A 15,567-nucleotide genomic window follows, 5' to 3' on the forward strand; every position below is an offset into this window, starting at 1 on the left:
GGAATAAATTGATAGCAAATTAACACATAACATTTGTTATACTACATAAAGAAGTAAATGAACCTGAAATACATATTTCATAAATAATCATTAGAATTTAGGAAGAGAAATATCTACCTCTTTGGCCTGGATGTTATAAGATGTGTTCGTTTTCAGCACTTCCACTGTGATCAGATGAGCATCATTTTTTCTCCACAACACACCGTGGCTATCACTCAAACAACCCAGAACCAACAGATGGAACAGAAGCTCCTCCAGACCTGACCGAACCTAAATGTAGAAGAAACATGGATTCCAGAGGGCTTCTAGCTAACAACTGAATACGCTGTCTGAATTTTATTTTTTTGGCTACTCACGCCGGCTGAGTCAATATGAAGGAGAATGGGGTCCTGCTCTCTGAGATTCAGCAGCTTCTCCGTCAGAGTTGCAACCAATAAGTCAACATCCACGCTCGCCTCAATCAGACGGATCCTCACGTGTTTTGCACGTGGAGACTTCTGCTGGAACTTCTCAAACAAACGCTCCACATAAAGGGACTTCCCTGTAATGTGGGAAATACTGATGTAAAGATATTTCTTCTGTACTGCATTCATTAGAATTATACTATTATGCTTTTTATTTTGGAAGCTTAAAAACATTATTTTGCTCACCAACTGCAGGGCGCACAGATGACACGATCCAGACAGAGAGCTGATCTGGAGATACCAGAGCAACAGGGTTCTGGGTAGTGTTTAGGGTGAAGTGGTGATGCAGATATCTCCTAGCCCTCTCTGCTGTTAGACTCACACCAGCCTGTACTTTATAGTTGCTGAAGTAAGATGGAACATATCTATGCTGGTGCACAACAGAGCTAACTATGACCAAACGATAATGAGGCCCAGCACTTCTCTCTAGGCCTTCATAGAGTTCCACCAATGCTTCACCAGCTTCATATCCTAGCACTCCAGGATTAACTAGAGAATAGATCTTCTGCCAGTTTTCTGTGGAGGTTTGGCATAGAGCTCTACGTAGAAAGAGCTCCACATCTTCTTTGGTTGTTTGTTCCCTGCAGACTAGGACCTCATCAAAAGACGGCAGAGGCAGCTCTGGACTCTCCATGTAAAAAGACAGAGTTGTAGTGAAAACTTCGGCACTAGGACAGAGCACAAGGTTTGGCTTTCCCTCCTGGAGGACAGGTGGGAGATTCCTGATCATGTGCTGCTGATTTGTTTCAGACAAACACATCAGGAGATGCGCAAGTCTCACTAAGTCGAGGGACTCATCAAGGTACAGAGACATGTTTCTTCTGAACTGCATCCAAAGGTTTTCCAGCCTACCCTCATTTATATGATCATTGTCTTCTTGTTCCTCATCTGTTGAAAACTGCATTAAATCTGGATTCTCTTCCACATTTTCTTCTGCTGCTGCAATGTCCACTGATGCTTCACTCATCTGCTCCTCATCATCAGTGTCATGCGGTGAGGTCATGCTCAGTGCATGACTGTAAGCAGCCCTAAGATCATTCAGCGTGCACTGAGGTTTCATGGGAAAAAGCAGGTGCCACAGCTGCTGAGGAACCGATGCCTGACGTTGACACACTTTATCTATCCAGTGGCACATATAAACCAGCTGCTCTGAGGTGAAGTGGTTCAACAAGCTGAAGCTGGAGCGCATCTGGCTAATGAAGCAGGACCACTCTTTGTGGCAAAACTCCATAGACTGAGCCAGTGTCTGTAGCTGCTCTGTCACCTCTCCGTTGTACAGCATCTGCTCCCCCCTGAGGCACGGGAAAGTGATGCTGATGCACGGCTGCTGCTGTGGGCAGCAGTGGACCTCACCAGACCAGTCCCTGAAGAGCATGTTGCCAGATGTTTGCATCTGCAGAAGGACAGATGCCACTCTCTGAACTCCTTCAAAAACCTAAAAAAAAAACAGATTATAGTACATAGAACAGCAAATTAATTCGACACTGTTGGGGAAATAAATAATTGACTGCTTTAAATATTAAGAAATTTGCTGGGCATTGAAAACATAATAGGTAATGCTAATTTTCTCTCAAATTCAAGGGTACAGATGCTTTAGTTCTTTCTCTTCATGAATCATCTCTTTTATTTCCCTAAGTCTTATTTTATTTGATAAATGTTACAAAGTTTTCCTTTTAAATTATGTACAGCGTGACCCCCTCCTTGCAGCAGTAAATCTGTGTATTTGCCTTTAAGTCAGCCAAGTTCAACTCCAGTCAGTGGCCGTCTCTGTCGGCTCGACTTCTGCAAAATAAGTGAGCAATTCCTACTAAAGGAGACCGATTCTGCACAGACTGAGATGGCCAGGAACGTATTTCATATTAGGTGGGTAAACTAAGGACTGAATAATCTTTAGGTTTTGTTCAAAAGTGAACAGTTTAGATGTGAAAAAGAAACTGAACAAGCAGCTACTGATGAGTAAAAACAAAGTAAATTGTTTAAAAAAAATTTTAAAGGTACTGAAAAGCAGTCTGTTAGCTACATTTTCACATTTTTCCTTCATGTTTGTCTAATTGTTGCCTGTGCCTACATATGTCTCTGTGCAGATTTATTGCAGACATCAAAACACAGTACTAATTTAGTCTATTTTGAACAAAAGTAATTTCCAAAATAGAACAGTTAATATTTTTTAGCAATTACAAACTTCTAGTCTCTTTTAAGTGAAAGAGGGAATAAGAATAGACTGGGTTTTTTTGTATTTGTATTCTGAAATTAAATTTTATTCTAATTTAGATTTTTTAGGCTTTATTGTTTGTAAATATATGAATACTAATACTATTATCAACATGTTTGTTGGGGGGGTCATTGTTGTAAGAATACTTCAATTGTTTAGGTAGTTAAAACTTGAATAGTAGAATTACAGCTGATTATTAATATGTTATAAACAAGTGGAAAAAAAAATGCTGTTCTTTCTGTGTTTTAACGGGTTATTTATTCATTTCTCGTGATTTAATTCAACCACTATGTGTATCTTACCTCTGTGAATCTGTTGACCTGTTCTCTGCCATGTTCTCCTTTAGACGACATCAGCATAAGTTTGTTCTGAAGCTCCAGCAAATCTTCAAGCTTGTAGCCTTTCTCATCTTTTGTCATTTTTACCGTCACCAGAACCATGTTTTGAAGACATCTCTGAAATCAGTAGACAAACGCCTTCAGACTAAAATTCAGCCTGAAAGCATCTCAATTTGTCTCATAATGAGGACTGACCTTCTCTGTGCTTGAATTAGACCATCCGATGCGATAAACTCCGTGTGTGTTGATAGACGAGGCGAGCGAGAGTGAGGATTGCTCCACGGAGCCGTGAGTCTCCTTCAGCGCTTTTAGCCAGCTCAGCAATCGTGTCGACTCTCTCTGGAAGATAAATCCACCACCTTCAACGTTCAGCCCATTCATTGCTGCATAAAAGCTTCAAGCAACATCATTTATTTCCAGTTTTATTTAAAGAAAATGAAATTTATCAGTAGGCAGTTCACAGCGAATAAAATTTGAAGGATTTCAACTTATTCTTTTTTTTTTTTTTTTGTAACTTTGCAAAGTTAGCAACTATGCCAGGACACTAAGCTAGTCATTCTCCTTACTGTAGGTATTTTTTTTATATGAAATACTTTCAGTAAGATAACTTTAATTAAAGAAACATCAGACTTTAAAAATTGGAAGGAAAATTCTGTTAGGCAGGAAGGATGGTCCAATGAAACAAGATCTAAAGCTTTCTCAGTTGGTAAAAGTCAAACAGTACCAGTTTGTCAGGGAGCTTGTCATCTCTGCTCTGGGCGTCCCACACCTGCTGGGCACACTTCATGATCTCCTGAAACCCGGCCTTAGGGGACAGGGTGTAGAGCAGGGGGCCGTATCCCATCACTGCGTCATGGAAGCAGGCCACCTGGTCAATCTCTGCATCGTTTTCTCCAGCGGATATCGAAGCCAGTTCGACATAAACTTTAACATCGCTCATAGCTGGAAAACAGCAGTTTCAGTCACAATTAATCTCCTGCTAAACTGATTTAAAAAAGGCAAGAACATGTGATTTCTCATAAAGTCAACCTAATAATAATAATAATGAATTTTATTTATCATGCACTTTACATTTGATTTCAAATCTCAAAGTGCTACAAAACAAGTTTAAAAGACCATAACATTAAAAACAGAGTAAAAAGACAGTCATTAAAATCAATACATTAAAAGGCATACGTAGCCTATTAAAAAAAATCTAAAATCAACAATTGTAGGAATTTCCTACTTCTCAGGTTCTCTGTGACCCAGCTGATCAGAGTTTCGCTTTTGAGGAACTCCTCCAAACATGCAGTGTGTTTCTTGGTGACTGCTGAGAGCTTCTCTCCGGCACTGAACAGATCATCTGTGAGAGAACCCAGGACCTTCTGCTTAAAGCTGTCTCCATCCTGGTGAAGAGGAAAGGCAACTTAAGGATACATCAGCCAAAGGTAACGCAGATTGCTTAGACCGGGCATCCCCAAAGTCGGTCCTGGAGGGCCGCTGTCCTGCAGGTTTTAGAGGTTTTCCTGCTCCAGCACAGTTGATTTTAATTGAAAGCTGATTAACAGGCTTTTGCTCAACTGCAATCATCATAATCAGCTGTGCTAAAGCAGGGAAACGTCTAAAACCTACAGGACAGCGGCCCTCGAAGAATGACTTTAGGGATGCCTGGATTAGATATATAAGTTAGTAAGAGCAAACTTAGAAAAATAAAGACAAATAGAAGTTGAAGAAAAATTTAACTAAACTAAACTCAAGTATTAACTTAATTTGAGATATATTAGATGATTTTTAAGGCTAGAACAGAACTTGGCACGAATCAATGCTCCATGAGGGCCACTCTTCTTAAAAACCCACCTCTGTAACTAGAGAGCGTTGGATCCGTCACTAAATGAGTCATGTGACTCAGACCGCCGTAAACATCAAAGCTGGCTAAACTAAAAATGTACCTGATTAGACATTTTCAGTTTTAATGGATTTAATCCAGAGGACTAAATATGGCCTTGAATTTACAAATAAGTCTGTGACCTCTAACCCCGCTGGTCCAAAGTCATCTGCTATCAGATTCCAAAACACAAAGGGAAACTGGTTGATTTTATTGCTTTCAGGGATGCTAACATCTAGAGGTTACGGGTCTAGCACCCCTAGTGGCTAAACGTTACACAATGTTGCTTTAAAAGGCAAAGTCAAAAAAAGTTTTAAGTTTTTGAAGCTTATTCCAACAGCAGCATAGAAATAAGTTGCAGATGTCTTACAGTGGGTTCTGCTGAAACTAACTCTTCAGACTTCAGTTATTTAATTCTGGTAAAAAGGTAAACTCTCACTGAGGATTTTGACATTAGGATGAAGATCATGGTACATGATCACTCCCGGAATATCAATTTTTTTCTTACGCTCTTTAAACCAACAGTGGAGGTGAGTATCAAGCTTTAATCTACACTCTTTTGGTTCAAAAACTAAAACATTATTATCTGTGTAGTACATTAAAAAAAATATTAAACTAAACCGCTAATAGACTAACACGTGTCATCAGCATAACTGTGGTATTTTAGCTTATTAGTTACGTATCTAAATCTACTGACCTAAATAAGAACCAAATGTAACAACAAACCGTGTTAAATGCTGCACTGAGGTCAAGTTAAACTACCGTAGCATTGAGATTCTATCCAAATCAGCAGTTAGTTGGAGTTTCAGTGATTCTGGTAAAAAAGACCTCCTACTCTGCACAAAAATCTGATATATTCATGCTGTAAAAAAGGTTGTTTTAAAACACTGAAATGAACGTCTCTCTGGAGCAAAGATTCGGACAGGACAGATTCCCGTATAGTGAAATATTTGAACTTATTTTCAACAGCCTTAGAAAAGATGTTTCACTGATGTGGAGTACTGTATTTATAAAAGGGGAAACCCAAGCAAACAAGATAGAAATATAAGGTCTGCAACTTTCTGAAATGTTCCCTAAACTTTTTATAGGGGAAAATTTCTATTCTTGAGACTCAGTTTTTAACTATAAATAAAAATAAATTACTTTTACAGATTAAAGGTGGACGGAAAAATAACAGTTGGTTAGAGAATAAAATCTAAAGATTTTTCCACATTCTAATGACTCCTATTAGACCTCATAATATTAATAATCCTGAAACTAATCCTAATAGATTATTTAGACCTGATATTTTCAGATTGTCGATTAATCATTTTCTATTCGTGGAACCATAAAATCTTAGACTAACAAAAAAACTTCTCTTGTTTTTTATAAAGCTTGTACCCTATGCTCTCATTACAAGGATTATAATCTCTATTCCAAAGACTAAACCAATTCACAGATAAAGGAGCCTTTACCAATTGCTTGAGGGGGCTAATTTCGGTGAAGTTTCCAGAGAGCATCATCCTCTCAGCGATTCTCAGGATTGCGCTCGCCGCAGCTGCAGCGTCATGAAGCTGTCTGTACCTCTGGATCTGACACAGCCTCGACTGGACCCAGTTCTCCACGACAGTGATTTTGCCTTCTGCAGAAACCATCTCTGACATGAGATCCAGCTCCTTCATTAGCACCTTTCCATCCCCCTGATCACCAGACTCCTCCAACACCTGGTCAAGCTGACTGAATGTGATGTTGGCCCCGGCGATGCTGACTCCAAGGAGGAAGAACTCCGTCAGCAGAGGCTTCCAAATGTTGTCAGAGATCTGTGTTAGAGTCATCTGAACAGGAGGTGGGGATGGAAGTAGGGATGCTGCTACAGATTCTGCTCGTTTGACCCACCAGGAAAGGATCAGGTTGCTGTGATGCAGTTTGTGCATCTCTGAGGACATTTTCAAGACGTTCATACTAATTCTATACCAAAGGACTTGTGGAGAACCTATCTTTGGCAGCTTCCCTTCTGCATCAAAGGCTTGAAAAAGCACCAGTTTGTTTAAACTGACAGCACTGAGGTCTGCACTGTGCTGTGCCTCCAGAGTTGACATCTCAGGAACTGTTAAAGTGTAAAAACATGACATACAAATTTAACTCGAAGCTGATTATAATGTAGAAACAATGAATCTGAGACACAGACCTGTGAGACTTTCTGTAATCTTTGCCAACATTTTCATCAGCGTATCTATTTCCTGTCTCCGCAGCGTGAAAGCATTCAGGTCCTCCTCCCTCCGAGACAAAACAACTTTTGCATCCACAGGAACAGTCACAGACTTGGTGTTTGTTTTGTCTGTGGAAGAGATTTTCATGAATTAATCTTATGGTGAGGGAAAAACTTAATTTCCTGCTGACTGACGGTTCATACATTGCTGGTAAAGTCTCTTGAACTGCTCTCTGTATTTCAGACAGGTCTGTAAATCTCCCACAGACACGCTTCCTTCCAGCAGAGACACCACCAGGCGATGGACAGCCTCCAGGCAGCTGTGGACCATGTGTCCTGCCATGTCGTCCACCTGGATGGATCTCCAGTCGTCTTAGAAAGAAAACAACAGATTCTAGTGTAATAATGCACGCAGAACATGTTATTGTTTCATGCAACTGAATAACCCACAGTTAGAGAGCAGGAAGTTGATAGCTGACTGTGGATCGAGCAGCCGGACCGCCATGTTGTCTCTGAACCGAGCTGCAGACTGGACCACAATGGCAGACGTGACTTTAGGAGGAAGATCCTTCACCTGGGAGGTCAGACTTCTCATCAGGTCTCCTTCCTGTCCTCTCTGTGAACGGAACAGCAGAATGTGATGTGAACACCTACATTTTTAGGCTTTTATCTGATTGGTCCTTTAAAAAAATGTTTTTTAAAAGCCCAAACTTCAGTGATGGGTTGAGCTAAATGGTAATGAGAAGATTACGCCAAATCTGGCTCTTCAAAATAATGATTAGACATAATAATCTAGCTCTTTAGGGTGTTAAACTGCTGTAGTACTTATTGTGACTTTGACATGAATTATTGATCATTAAAAATATATCTATAGTGTATATTTTTTGTATTTAAATGAAGGAATAATCGCTGGTGCTACTGATTTAGGCTACAGGGATGAGGCGGAGTAGCTGGCTAGTTGGTGAAGAGGCAACAGGTGGAGAGGGGTGTCAATACAATAAATGTGACAAAAAGGGATTTCTCATAATCAGGAAGTCCCAGCTTTCCAAGAATCTGAGTGGAATTTTCATTTAACATCTATTTAAAGAAAAAAATCTATTTTAAAATCTAAAATATTTTTTGAAGGAGAGAACAACAATCTTTCAGTTTGGTATATAGACAATTTCCTGATTCACATATTTTATAAAACACAGGTGTGTGTCTAAAAGTGGCAGCAGCAGCAGCTCTGACTGACAGCAGCTCATTGGCTCATTTGTAACACGTGTACTCTGGTTCTGGGTGCCCTGAAGGGCTTTACCATATTAACAGGAGAAGCGGTGCAAGTAAATTTAGACAATGTCGGCGGACAACATGCAGTAATTTATAAATACATAAATTCCATCCATCCAACCATTATCTGACACGCTTGTCCCAATTGGGGTCACGAGGGGTGCTGGCGCCTATCTCCAGCTGTCAATGGGCGAGAGGCGGGGTACATCCTGGACAGGTCGCCAGTAAATTTATAAATTATTGTAACTTATTAATTTATAAATTACAATATAAATCAAGTAATTTGAAATCAGGTAGGGTCCAGATTAGCCAGCAGGTGGGTCCGGATCAGGACCCTGGTCCGCTATTCCGTGACCTCTGGTTTAGACCCTTCTAATGTAAAAATATTCCAATTTAACTGGAATAATTACGCTGTATTATAGCCTGTGTGTGTTTCTCATTTCTCAACCATGAAATTCAATCTCATTGTTCAGTAAATAACAATAATACAGTTTACCCTATCTTATATTGCTTTACATTTCCAAGAAAAACTGACATTTTTAGCTGCCCAAACAGAAAATATCACTATGGTTACCTCACAGACTGTCCTGATGGCCGACTGAAACATCTCATCAAAACAGTTCTGGACAACACTGTGACTTCTGCTCAAAGCTTCCCTCGATGAATCCAGACAGCAGACCAGGACTTTCTCCTCCTCAGTGACCTGCGCAGACACGCAACACAAATCAGGAATCTTTTTTTTTAAGTGACTATTGAGCTTTTTCTCCATGAGGACAGAGCAAGCAGACCTCAGATATCCTTTTCTTCAGATCTTTCTCCAGCTTTGCCTTCCAGTTGGAGGAAACTTTTTCAGAAGAACAATCAACCTTCAGCAGCGCGTCCCACAGCTGTTCGGATAAAGAAAGACAGGATTAACTGTGTGGACATAAAGTATGGAAGTGCGGAGTTAACTATAAATATGAAATTTTGCTTTTCTCTTAAAGTACATCTAATCGTTCATTTGAGATTATTTTGCTGATTGTTGATTTTCAGCAATGCAGTTATGTGTAACTTCAGGTTGTTTTCATGATAAATTTTCTTTATTTTACTATCAACATGTCATTTTGGAGATGGTTCTATTAATAATTTATCCAAAAAGATAATTATATATTCATATATATTGCTATTTATAGTTCATGTTATATAGAATGAATTACTAATTTACATAATCGGGTATCCAAAATCATCCATATATGCAATATCAGTGCATCTCCACCAATTTACAGCTGGTTACAACAAAAATAAAAAAAAATAACTAAATCAATATCATGACTGCAAATTGTTGCCAGCTGTATACCTCTATTTCCTTTGGATAACTGAGTTTTTTTCTAGTCAGAAGTGGATTTCGTAGCAGTTCTTCTCTCCAATCGCAGATCCACTGCTGCACAGCAAACAGCTCGTCTATAACCTTCTGCTTGGAGGCCTCATCATCACCTTGTTCAGACTGAAAACAACCTCCATTAATCACAGTTAAAAGATGGGCATTGAATCTAAACAATTAGAGATTAATACCTCTCCTCTTAACTTCATCTCCAGGATCTCAGCCAGCTTCAGCACCAGCTGGAAGGCCTGAACTACTGTTTGGTACCACGGGACGATTCGAGCAATCTTACATGTGTACTTCAACACATTGATGCTGCTCATAAACGCTGACTGTAGGTTTCCAGATTCAGCCAGTCTGACAACACAAAGCAAAAGTTAACCACAGTCCAAATACTTTAAAATCTAAGACTCAACTGAATATTTCTGTACCTTTCCCTCTCTTTGTCCACCTTTAAAAGGATGTGGCTCAAGGATATATCAGCCAGCTGCTTGCAGATGGGATCATAAAGTAAATTTTAGACCTTTAAGGTTTAACCCTCGAGATTGACGGTAAATATTTTCTTACCTTCACATTTTCTTTATCTTTATTGAGATCTGTTTTCTCCCCACATTTTCGCAGCCTGTAGAACAGACTCTGGATCAGATGTTCCACACTGATTCCCGTCATGTCTGAAAATTCAGGAAGATCGTCAAACGGGATCAGAGCCAACCAGCTCATCAACAGCACAGGCATCTCTGCAGCTGCTGGCAACTTCTCCTGGATCAATGAGAGCATCATCCTGCAACAGAAAAGAATGTGTCAAAAAAGAGATCAAGTAAAGATATAAAGATAAAATCTGGTCTACAATAGACTTGCCTCCTTTTTTCAGGCTGGAATTGAAACCTTTCTCTAAATCTGATAAAGTCGACTCCTTTAAGTCCTGACCAGCCATCCTCTTCAACATGGGGACCCACTTTAGTCGCATCAGCTCCCGGCTGTCTGAGCTGGAATAGCAGAGGAGGGAGCAGGACAAGCTCCACCACATAGTGCTGGACACAGCAGTTCATCAGACCCACCACGGTGCTGAGGGATGATACGATTGAATAAAAAATTAGATGAATGTTGAAAATGTTCTAAATAAAAGTTGAAATAACATAAAATAAAACCTACTTCTGGGGATTTTCAAATGGAGCGTATAAATCCTCCAGGTTCTTTTTCTCCATCGCGGTCTTTGAGGACACCAGTGAACACAACTTGGCCCATCCTCTGACCCCGAGGTTGATTTGACAAGGTCTTGTGACTACGAAGACAGACAGACCCAGAAGCAGAGGACTGGAGCTCCTGCAGCTCTCTGGTACTTTTTCTATTGGCTCTCCTTTTAAAATTTGCACCAAACTCTCTGAAATCATGTCTGATGCCTGCAGATACAAACAGTTGTTACTGACTGATATTAAAAGAGCAAAAGATCATATTTCAGGAATGTTAGTATCTGCAGAGCTAACCTTAACCATTGGAGGATGGGAGTTGTCTGGGTATGAAACACAAGCTAAGTTATAACTCGTTGTAAAATACATTAAGTGTTTACAGAGTCTCTCAGTGCTTTGTTTGTGTGATGGAGTCCATTTCTGGAAGATGCTGCTCAGAAGAACTGAGGCTGAAGTCTGCCAAGCTTTGGAGATTTCCTCCCCTTTGGATTTTTTCCACCCTGCCCATTGCAGGCCAGCTGATAAAATATTCTGGCTCTCAGAACGGCAGATGAAGCCTTCATAAAGGTGTATCTCTATGTAAACACAAACACATATATAAATGATCGTCTATCAAAGCCAACAATGAAGGATTTATGTTGGTTACATCAAGTCTTGCATTTACCGTTAATATTCTGCTCCGGTGGAATTTGAAAATATCGTGTGGCTGTTCCTAAAACTTCTCTGTTTCGCTGCTTCACACCATACCAGTACATAATCTGAGAACCTCTGTCTAGTGTGCTTTCTTCAATAGAGAGATGTGCTTCTAACAGGTAGTCTTCCCGGTTTAATCGACTGAGAAAAAAAGTCAAAATTTATTAGAAAATGAAAATAAATACTGGCATAAAACAAGACTTTGAGCTCTGTGAACTACTAACTTTGTACTAACTTTTTAAATAAAATAATAATATAAAGCTAAATTGGGGCCATAAAGTTTTAAAAAGAAAATTTTACCTTGAAAAAAAATTTGTTTAAACAAAACATTGTACCTCAAAAAGTTTGTTCAAAAGGAAAAAAAATATATATTATAACTCCAAAAAGGTTTTTTCGAAAGAAAAACATTAAAATAAAAAAAATTGTTTGTTAAAGGGGAAAAAATTAAAACTGAAATAAAAAGCTTTTTTCAAAAGAAAAGCTACTTTTCAGATTAAAGGTTTTTCTTTTGAACTTGTATTTAATTTATTTATTTTTTTCTGAGAAATAAATATTTGGTCAGGATTAATTCCTTTTTTCGTTTTAACAAACTATGGGTACAATTTAGCAACCTAAATCTATTCTTCAATTTATAATCTTAAACAGAGTAAATCAATTTGGAGATAAAATGTTAAAAATCTAAACGTTCAAAGAAATTGCTTTAATATCACTATATATATCTTTATAGATTTTAAAATTAACATTGACAGTTCATTACAAATGTTTTAATATCCCTAGATTTTTTTCCATGTTTTTGCACATTTAAAACATGCTAAATTCTTAAATGTACAGTGGAGGATGTTTTTTTTGGGGGTGGATCATCAAAATAATTCGTCCTCCCACTTGTCAATCACTAAGGTAATATGTTTACGTAAGGCCATCCTACGTGCTCGTCCCCATTTTCACTCACCGGTGGTGAGTCTGACAGACTGGAAAAATTGCAAATCTTCTTTTGGAAAGTAAGCTTGTATGAGCGATGCAAACAGAAAATTTTAAACAGAGCGTGCACGGGGAGAAATGGGCTTGTGCACGCTCTCTCAATGGGGGTTCCCTCTCTGGAGTGGGTACAGGGTTGTGCATGCGCATATATAGTGAAGAGGGAGGGTTATTTTCAAATATTCGCCAAAATACTCCACTATACCTTTAACAGGTGGTTTTAAAGGACATCAAAAATAGCATTATATTGTAATTGCATAAATTACAAGATCTGTTAAAACTGTGTCAGTAGTGCTAGGAGAAGCATTAAATGTGTTTAGTTAAACTAAGAGTAACTTAAAGGAGATTTGCCAAATACTAAAAACCTGAAAATTTAATGATACTTTAATAGCAATTTTAATCATCTAAATGTTTAGAACTAAAAAAAAAAACACAAAATATTTGAGTCTGTTTTAGAAGTTAGCGTCCATTAAAAAGGTTCAAAGTCAAAGATATAAAGTAAAGAGGACTGTGCATCACTGGGAGGGATACTTACACTAAATGAGTTATTTCAAATGGCAGACTCCCACCCCGATAACACAAAAGGAGTGTGTCGTGTTCCTGGTTGAACCTGAACTTTTTGTCCAGCACGGCGTAGATGTGGAATGTGAACATGGGAGCTCCAGGAGGAGGCCTGACCGGACTCCGATCCCTGTGAAGAGAAGAGGATTTGTTTTTATTTGTAAGGCTCAGCATCAGAGATGAACAAAGCTGTAGATTCAGACTGACCGTGTGCTTAAAGGTGCCTTGTCAGAATTTTTCAAGGTGGTTGAAGTTGCCTGTCTCTCTCCTCCAGAAACAGCTTTGGCGTATGACTTTGGTCCTTCATCTTTTTCAGGAGGACATGTTGCCTCAGCTGAATCTCCTGCAGATTGATTATCTTCATCTTTAGATGTTAACTCTGCTTTACTCCCTTTCCCCGAGTTGTCATCCAACAGGGGAACAGCAGTGTGTTGCTGCAGCTTAGGCTCAGTCTCTGCAGAACCAGAAGCTTCTGGCTCAACCTTCTCCTTCGTCGATTCATCTTGGTTTGATCCGACAAAGTCTGTCTGTGTTTCCTGGTTCCTGTGAAACACAACTACAGTCTGTGTGGATTCGTCTTTACCTTTAAGTTTCTTTGTTTGCGTTTGAGCTTCCACCGTCTTTGTATTTTTCTGTGGCTTTTCAACATTTTCTTCTTTTTGCAAGCTCTCTTCAGCCTGGAGAGACTGTTCTTCTTCAAGCACACCTTCCTCTGTCTGGCTGCTCGTGGTCTCCACCTTACTCTCTTCTTGTTTTGTTATTTCATTTTTGGCATCTGAGAAATTCTTTTTCTTCCTCTGATGTCTTCTTCGCCTCCGTTTATTTTCCTGAATGTTTCTGGTTGGGTTTTCTGATTCTTGTTGCTGGAAAATACATATAAATGGTTTTTATGGTACATTGTTTACATCTAATAACAAGCACACATATTATGAGTTCCGCTCTACCTTAGTTCTCCTTCTTCGTCTTTTCGTTGCAACTTCATCACTTTTCCCAGATTTCTCCTGAGACTCAGGAACACTGTGGAGCTTTTCTGCCCCGTCCGCCATCTGTGGGGATGACTTTCCACAGTCCCCCTTACTCCGATATCTATAGCACTGGTACAAATGTTTGAAAATATTCATCTTGGACATTAATGTCCTATTATTTATTTTTATTTTTTATATACAGCATTTTAATCTACAACATATCATTTGAGTGAGTTTTGAAAACAAATTCTGGGGAATAATGATTATATGTATTGTGTTTTTGTTTTGTTTTTTGTCTATGCATACCTAATTTTAGGCATAAAAATTTGGATATTGAGGGGAGAAAAAAATGTATAAACTGTAAGTTATATAACTAGTCTGTGAGAATGAGGTTATACATTATCAGCTGTTGAGTCAGGTCCTTTAAATCAAACTGAAACCTGCAGCTGCCCACACCGATAGGTAAAACCTTTCTGGAGAAAATCTGAATGGCTAAAAATTCGGACATTGTAAAATAACTTTAAAGAAGGAGGCTTAAAGTTACAATATCCAATATTTTTGTTTAAACTTCTATTTAATACAAATGTGGAGTTAAAGCTTCAGCAAATCTCACAATTATTCAGGTAAAAGAGAAAAGAGGCATTCACAATTTTAGTCTAGTGATTAAAATTCAAGTGTATTACTAAATCCATAGAAGCTAACAGCTAAGATTTGAGGTTGTATTTATGTATCTTTTTTCGTTTTATTACAAAATATACTTAATATGCTGTACTTGGATAAAATAATACAGACAAATATCTTCCACTTTATAATTCCACAGCCATATTAACCGCTTATAATAAAACAAAAAGTCCAAATTCATTAGGTTCTGATTTTAGCTAGCTTAATTATGCTAGTTTGACATTTATTGAGGAAGGTGTTTTAAAAAAAAAGAAAAGGGATCTGGCTTTTTAAATCTAATATGACTTTAGTTACAATCTTCGCTTTGCATTTAATAGAAAGTTCAACGTATGATAAGCATCCTAAAGCTGTATTTTGCTTACCTCTGTGACTGTCAGCCGCAGGTTGTAAACAGAAATGATCTCTGATCGTTTATTACAGACTCCTAAGTAAGGGTAAGGGACGGTCTGCAAATGGTTCGTCTTTCTTCCAAACGCGTGTTTTTCTTGTATGTTTCTTAACTGCAAGATCCCTTTTGCGGATTGAAAAACATCTGATAACAATGGTAAAAGAAAATAAAAGAAAAAGAAAATATTTACTTAGAGATTAAGCATATTTTTACGTGTTTTTCGTGTTGCTTTTTAGTTGGTATTTGTTGACAGTCTCTAAATCGCCTGAAAGTATTTTCAGTTTCGTTTCTGCTACATCGAAGAAGAAACTTATGCCGCGTTTAGTGCTTCCTCGGAATTTGTACTTTCGATTTTTTGAGAAACAAATTGTAAAACTACAGCCTGACTTACTTTACAGCATTATTTGTCTCTTTTAGATTTC

At 38.5% G+C, this 15,567-nt stretch overlaps 1 protein-coding gene across 1 annotated transcript in view; it reads right to left on the reverse strand.

Annotated features, from left to right (window-relative positions):
- rnf213b (ring finger protein 213b) overlaps positions 1 to 15,171 on the reverse strand; it is a 40,066-nt gene extending 24,895 nt beyond the window's left edge. The window contains exons 1-25 of the mRNA XM_038274054.1: positions 15,120 to 15,171; positions 14,056 to 14,205; positions 13,319 to 13,974; positions 13,086 to 13,241; positions 11,547 to 11,716; positions 11,180 to 11,457; positions 10,848 to 11,095; positions 10,554 to 10,760; positions 10,263 to 10,476; positions 10,127 to 10,182; positions 9,887 to 10,052; positions 9,672 to 9,818; positions 9,124 to 9,222; positions 8,910 to 9,038; positions 7,517 to 7,682; positions 7,271 to 7,438; positions 7,046 to 7,195; positions 6,333 to 6,964; positions 4,240 to 4,399; positions 3,739 to 3,956; positions 3,210 to 3,353; positions 2,979 to 3,131; positions 651 to 1,899; positions 357 to 541; positions 118 to 270 (exon numbers count right to left, since the gene is read on the reverse strand). Of these exons, the coding sequence (XP_038129982.1) occupies positions 118 to 270; positions 357 to 541; positions 651 to 1,899; positions 2,979 to 3,131; positions 3,210 to 3,353; positions 3,739 to 3,956; positions 4,240 to 4,399; positions 6,333 to 6,964; positions 7,046 to 7,195; positions 7,271 to 7,438; positions 7,517 to 7,682; positions 8,910 to 9,038; positions 9,124 to 9,222; positions 9,672 to 9,818; positions 9,887 to 10,052; positions 10,127 to 10,182; positions 10,263 to 10,476; positions 10,554 to 10,760; positions 10,848 to 11,095; positions 11,180 to 11,457; positions 11,547 to 11,716; positions 13,086 to 13,241; positions 13,319 to 13,974; positions 14,056 to 14,157 (6,006 nt within the window). The 5' untranslated portion in view covers positions 14,158 to 14,205; positions 15,120 to 15,171. The remainder of the gene's footprint in view (positions 1 to 117; positions 271 to 356; positions 542 to 650; positions 1,900 to 2,978; positions 3,132 to 3,209; positions 3,354 to 3,738; positions 3,957 to 4,239; positions 4,400 to 6,332; positions 6,965 to 7,045; positions 7,196 to 7,270; positions 7,439 to 7,516; positions 7,683 to 8,909; positions 9,039 to 9,123; positions 9,223 to 9,671; positions 9,819 to 9,886; positions 10,053 to 10,126; positions 10,183 to 10,262; positions 10,477 to 10,553; positions 10,761 to 10,847; positions 11,096 to 11,179; positions 11,458 to 11,546; positions 11,717 to 13,085; positions 13,242 to 13,318; positions 13,975 to 14,055; positions 14,206 to 15,119) is intronic.
- Between the last annotated feature and the right edge of the window lie 396 nt (positions 15,172 to 15,567).

Source organism: Cyprinodon tularosa, unplaced genomic scaffold (assembly GCF_016077235.1).
Source record: "Cyprinodon tularosa strain WSP-4 unplaced genomic scaffold, ASM1607723v1 ctg90, whole genome shotgun sequence".
Classification (NCBI taxonomy): Eukaryota; Metazoa; Chordata; class Actinopteri; order Cyprinodontiformes; family Cyprinodontidae; genus Cyprinodon; species Cyprinodon tularosa.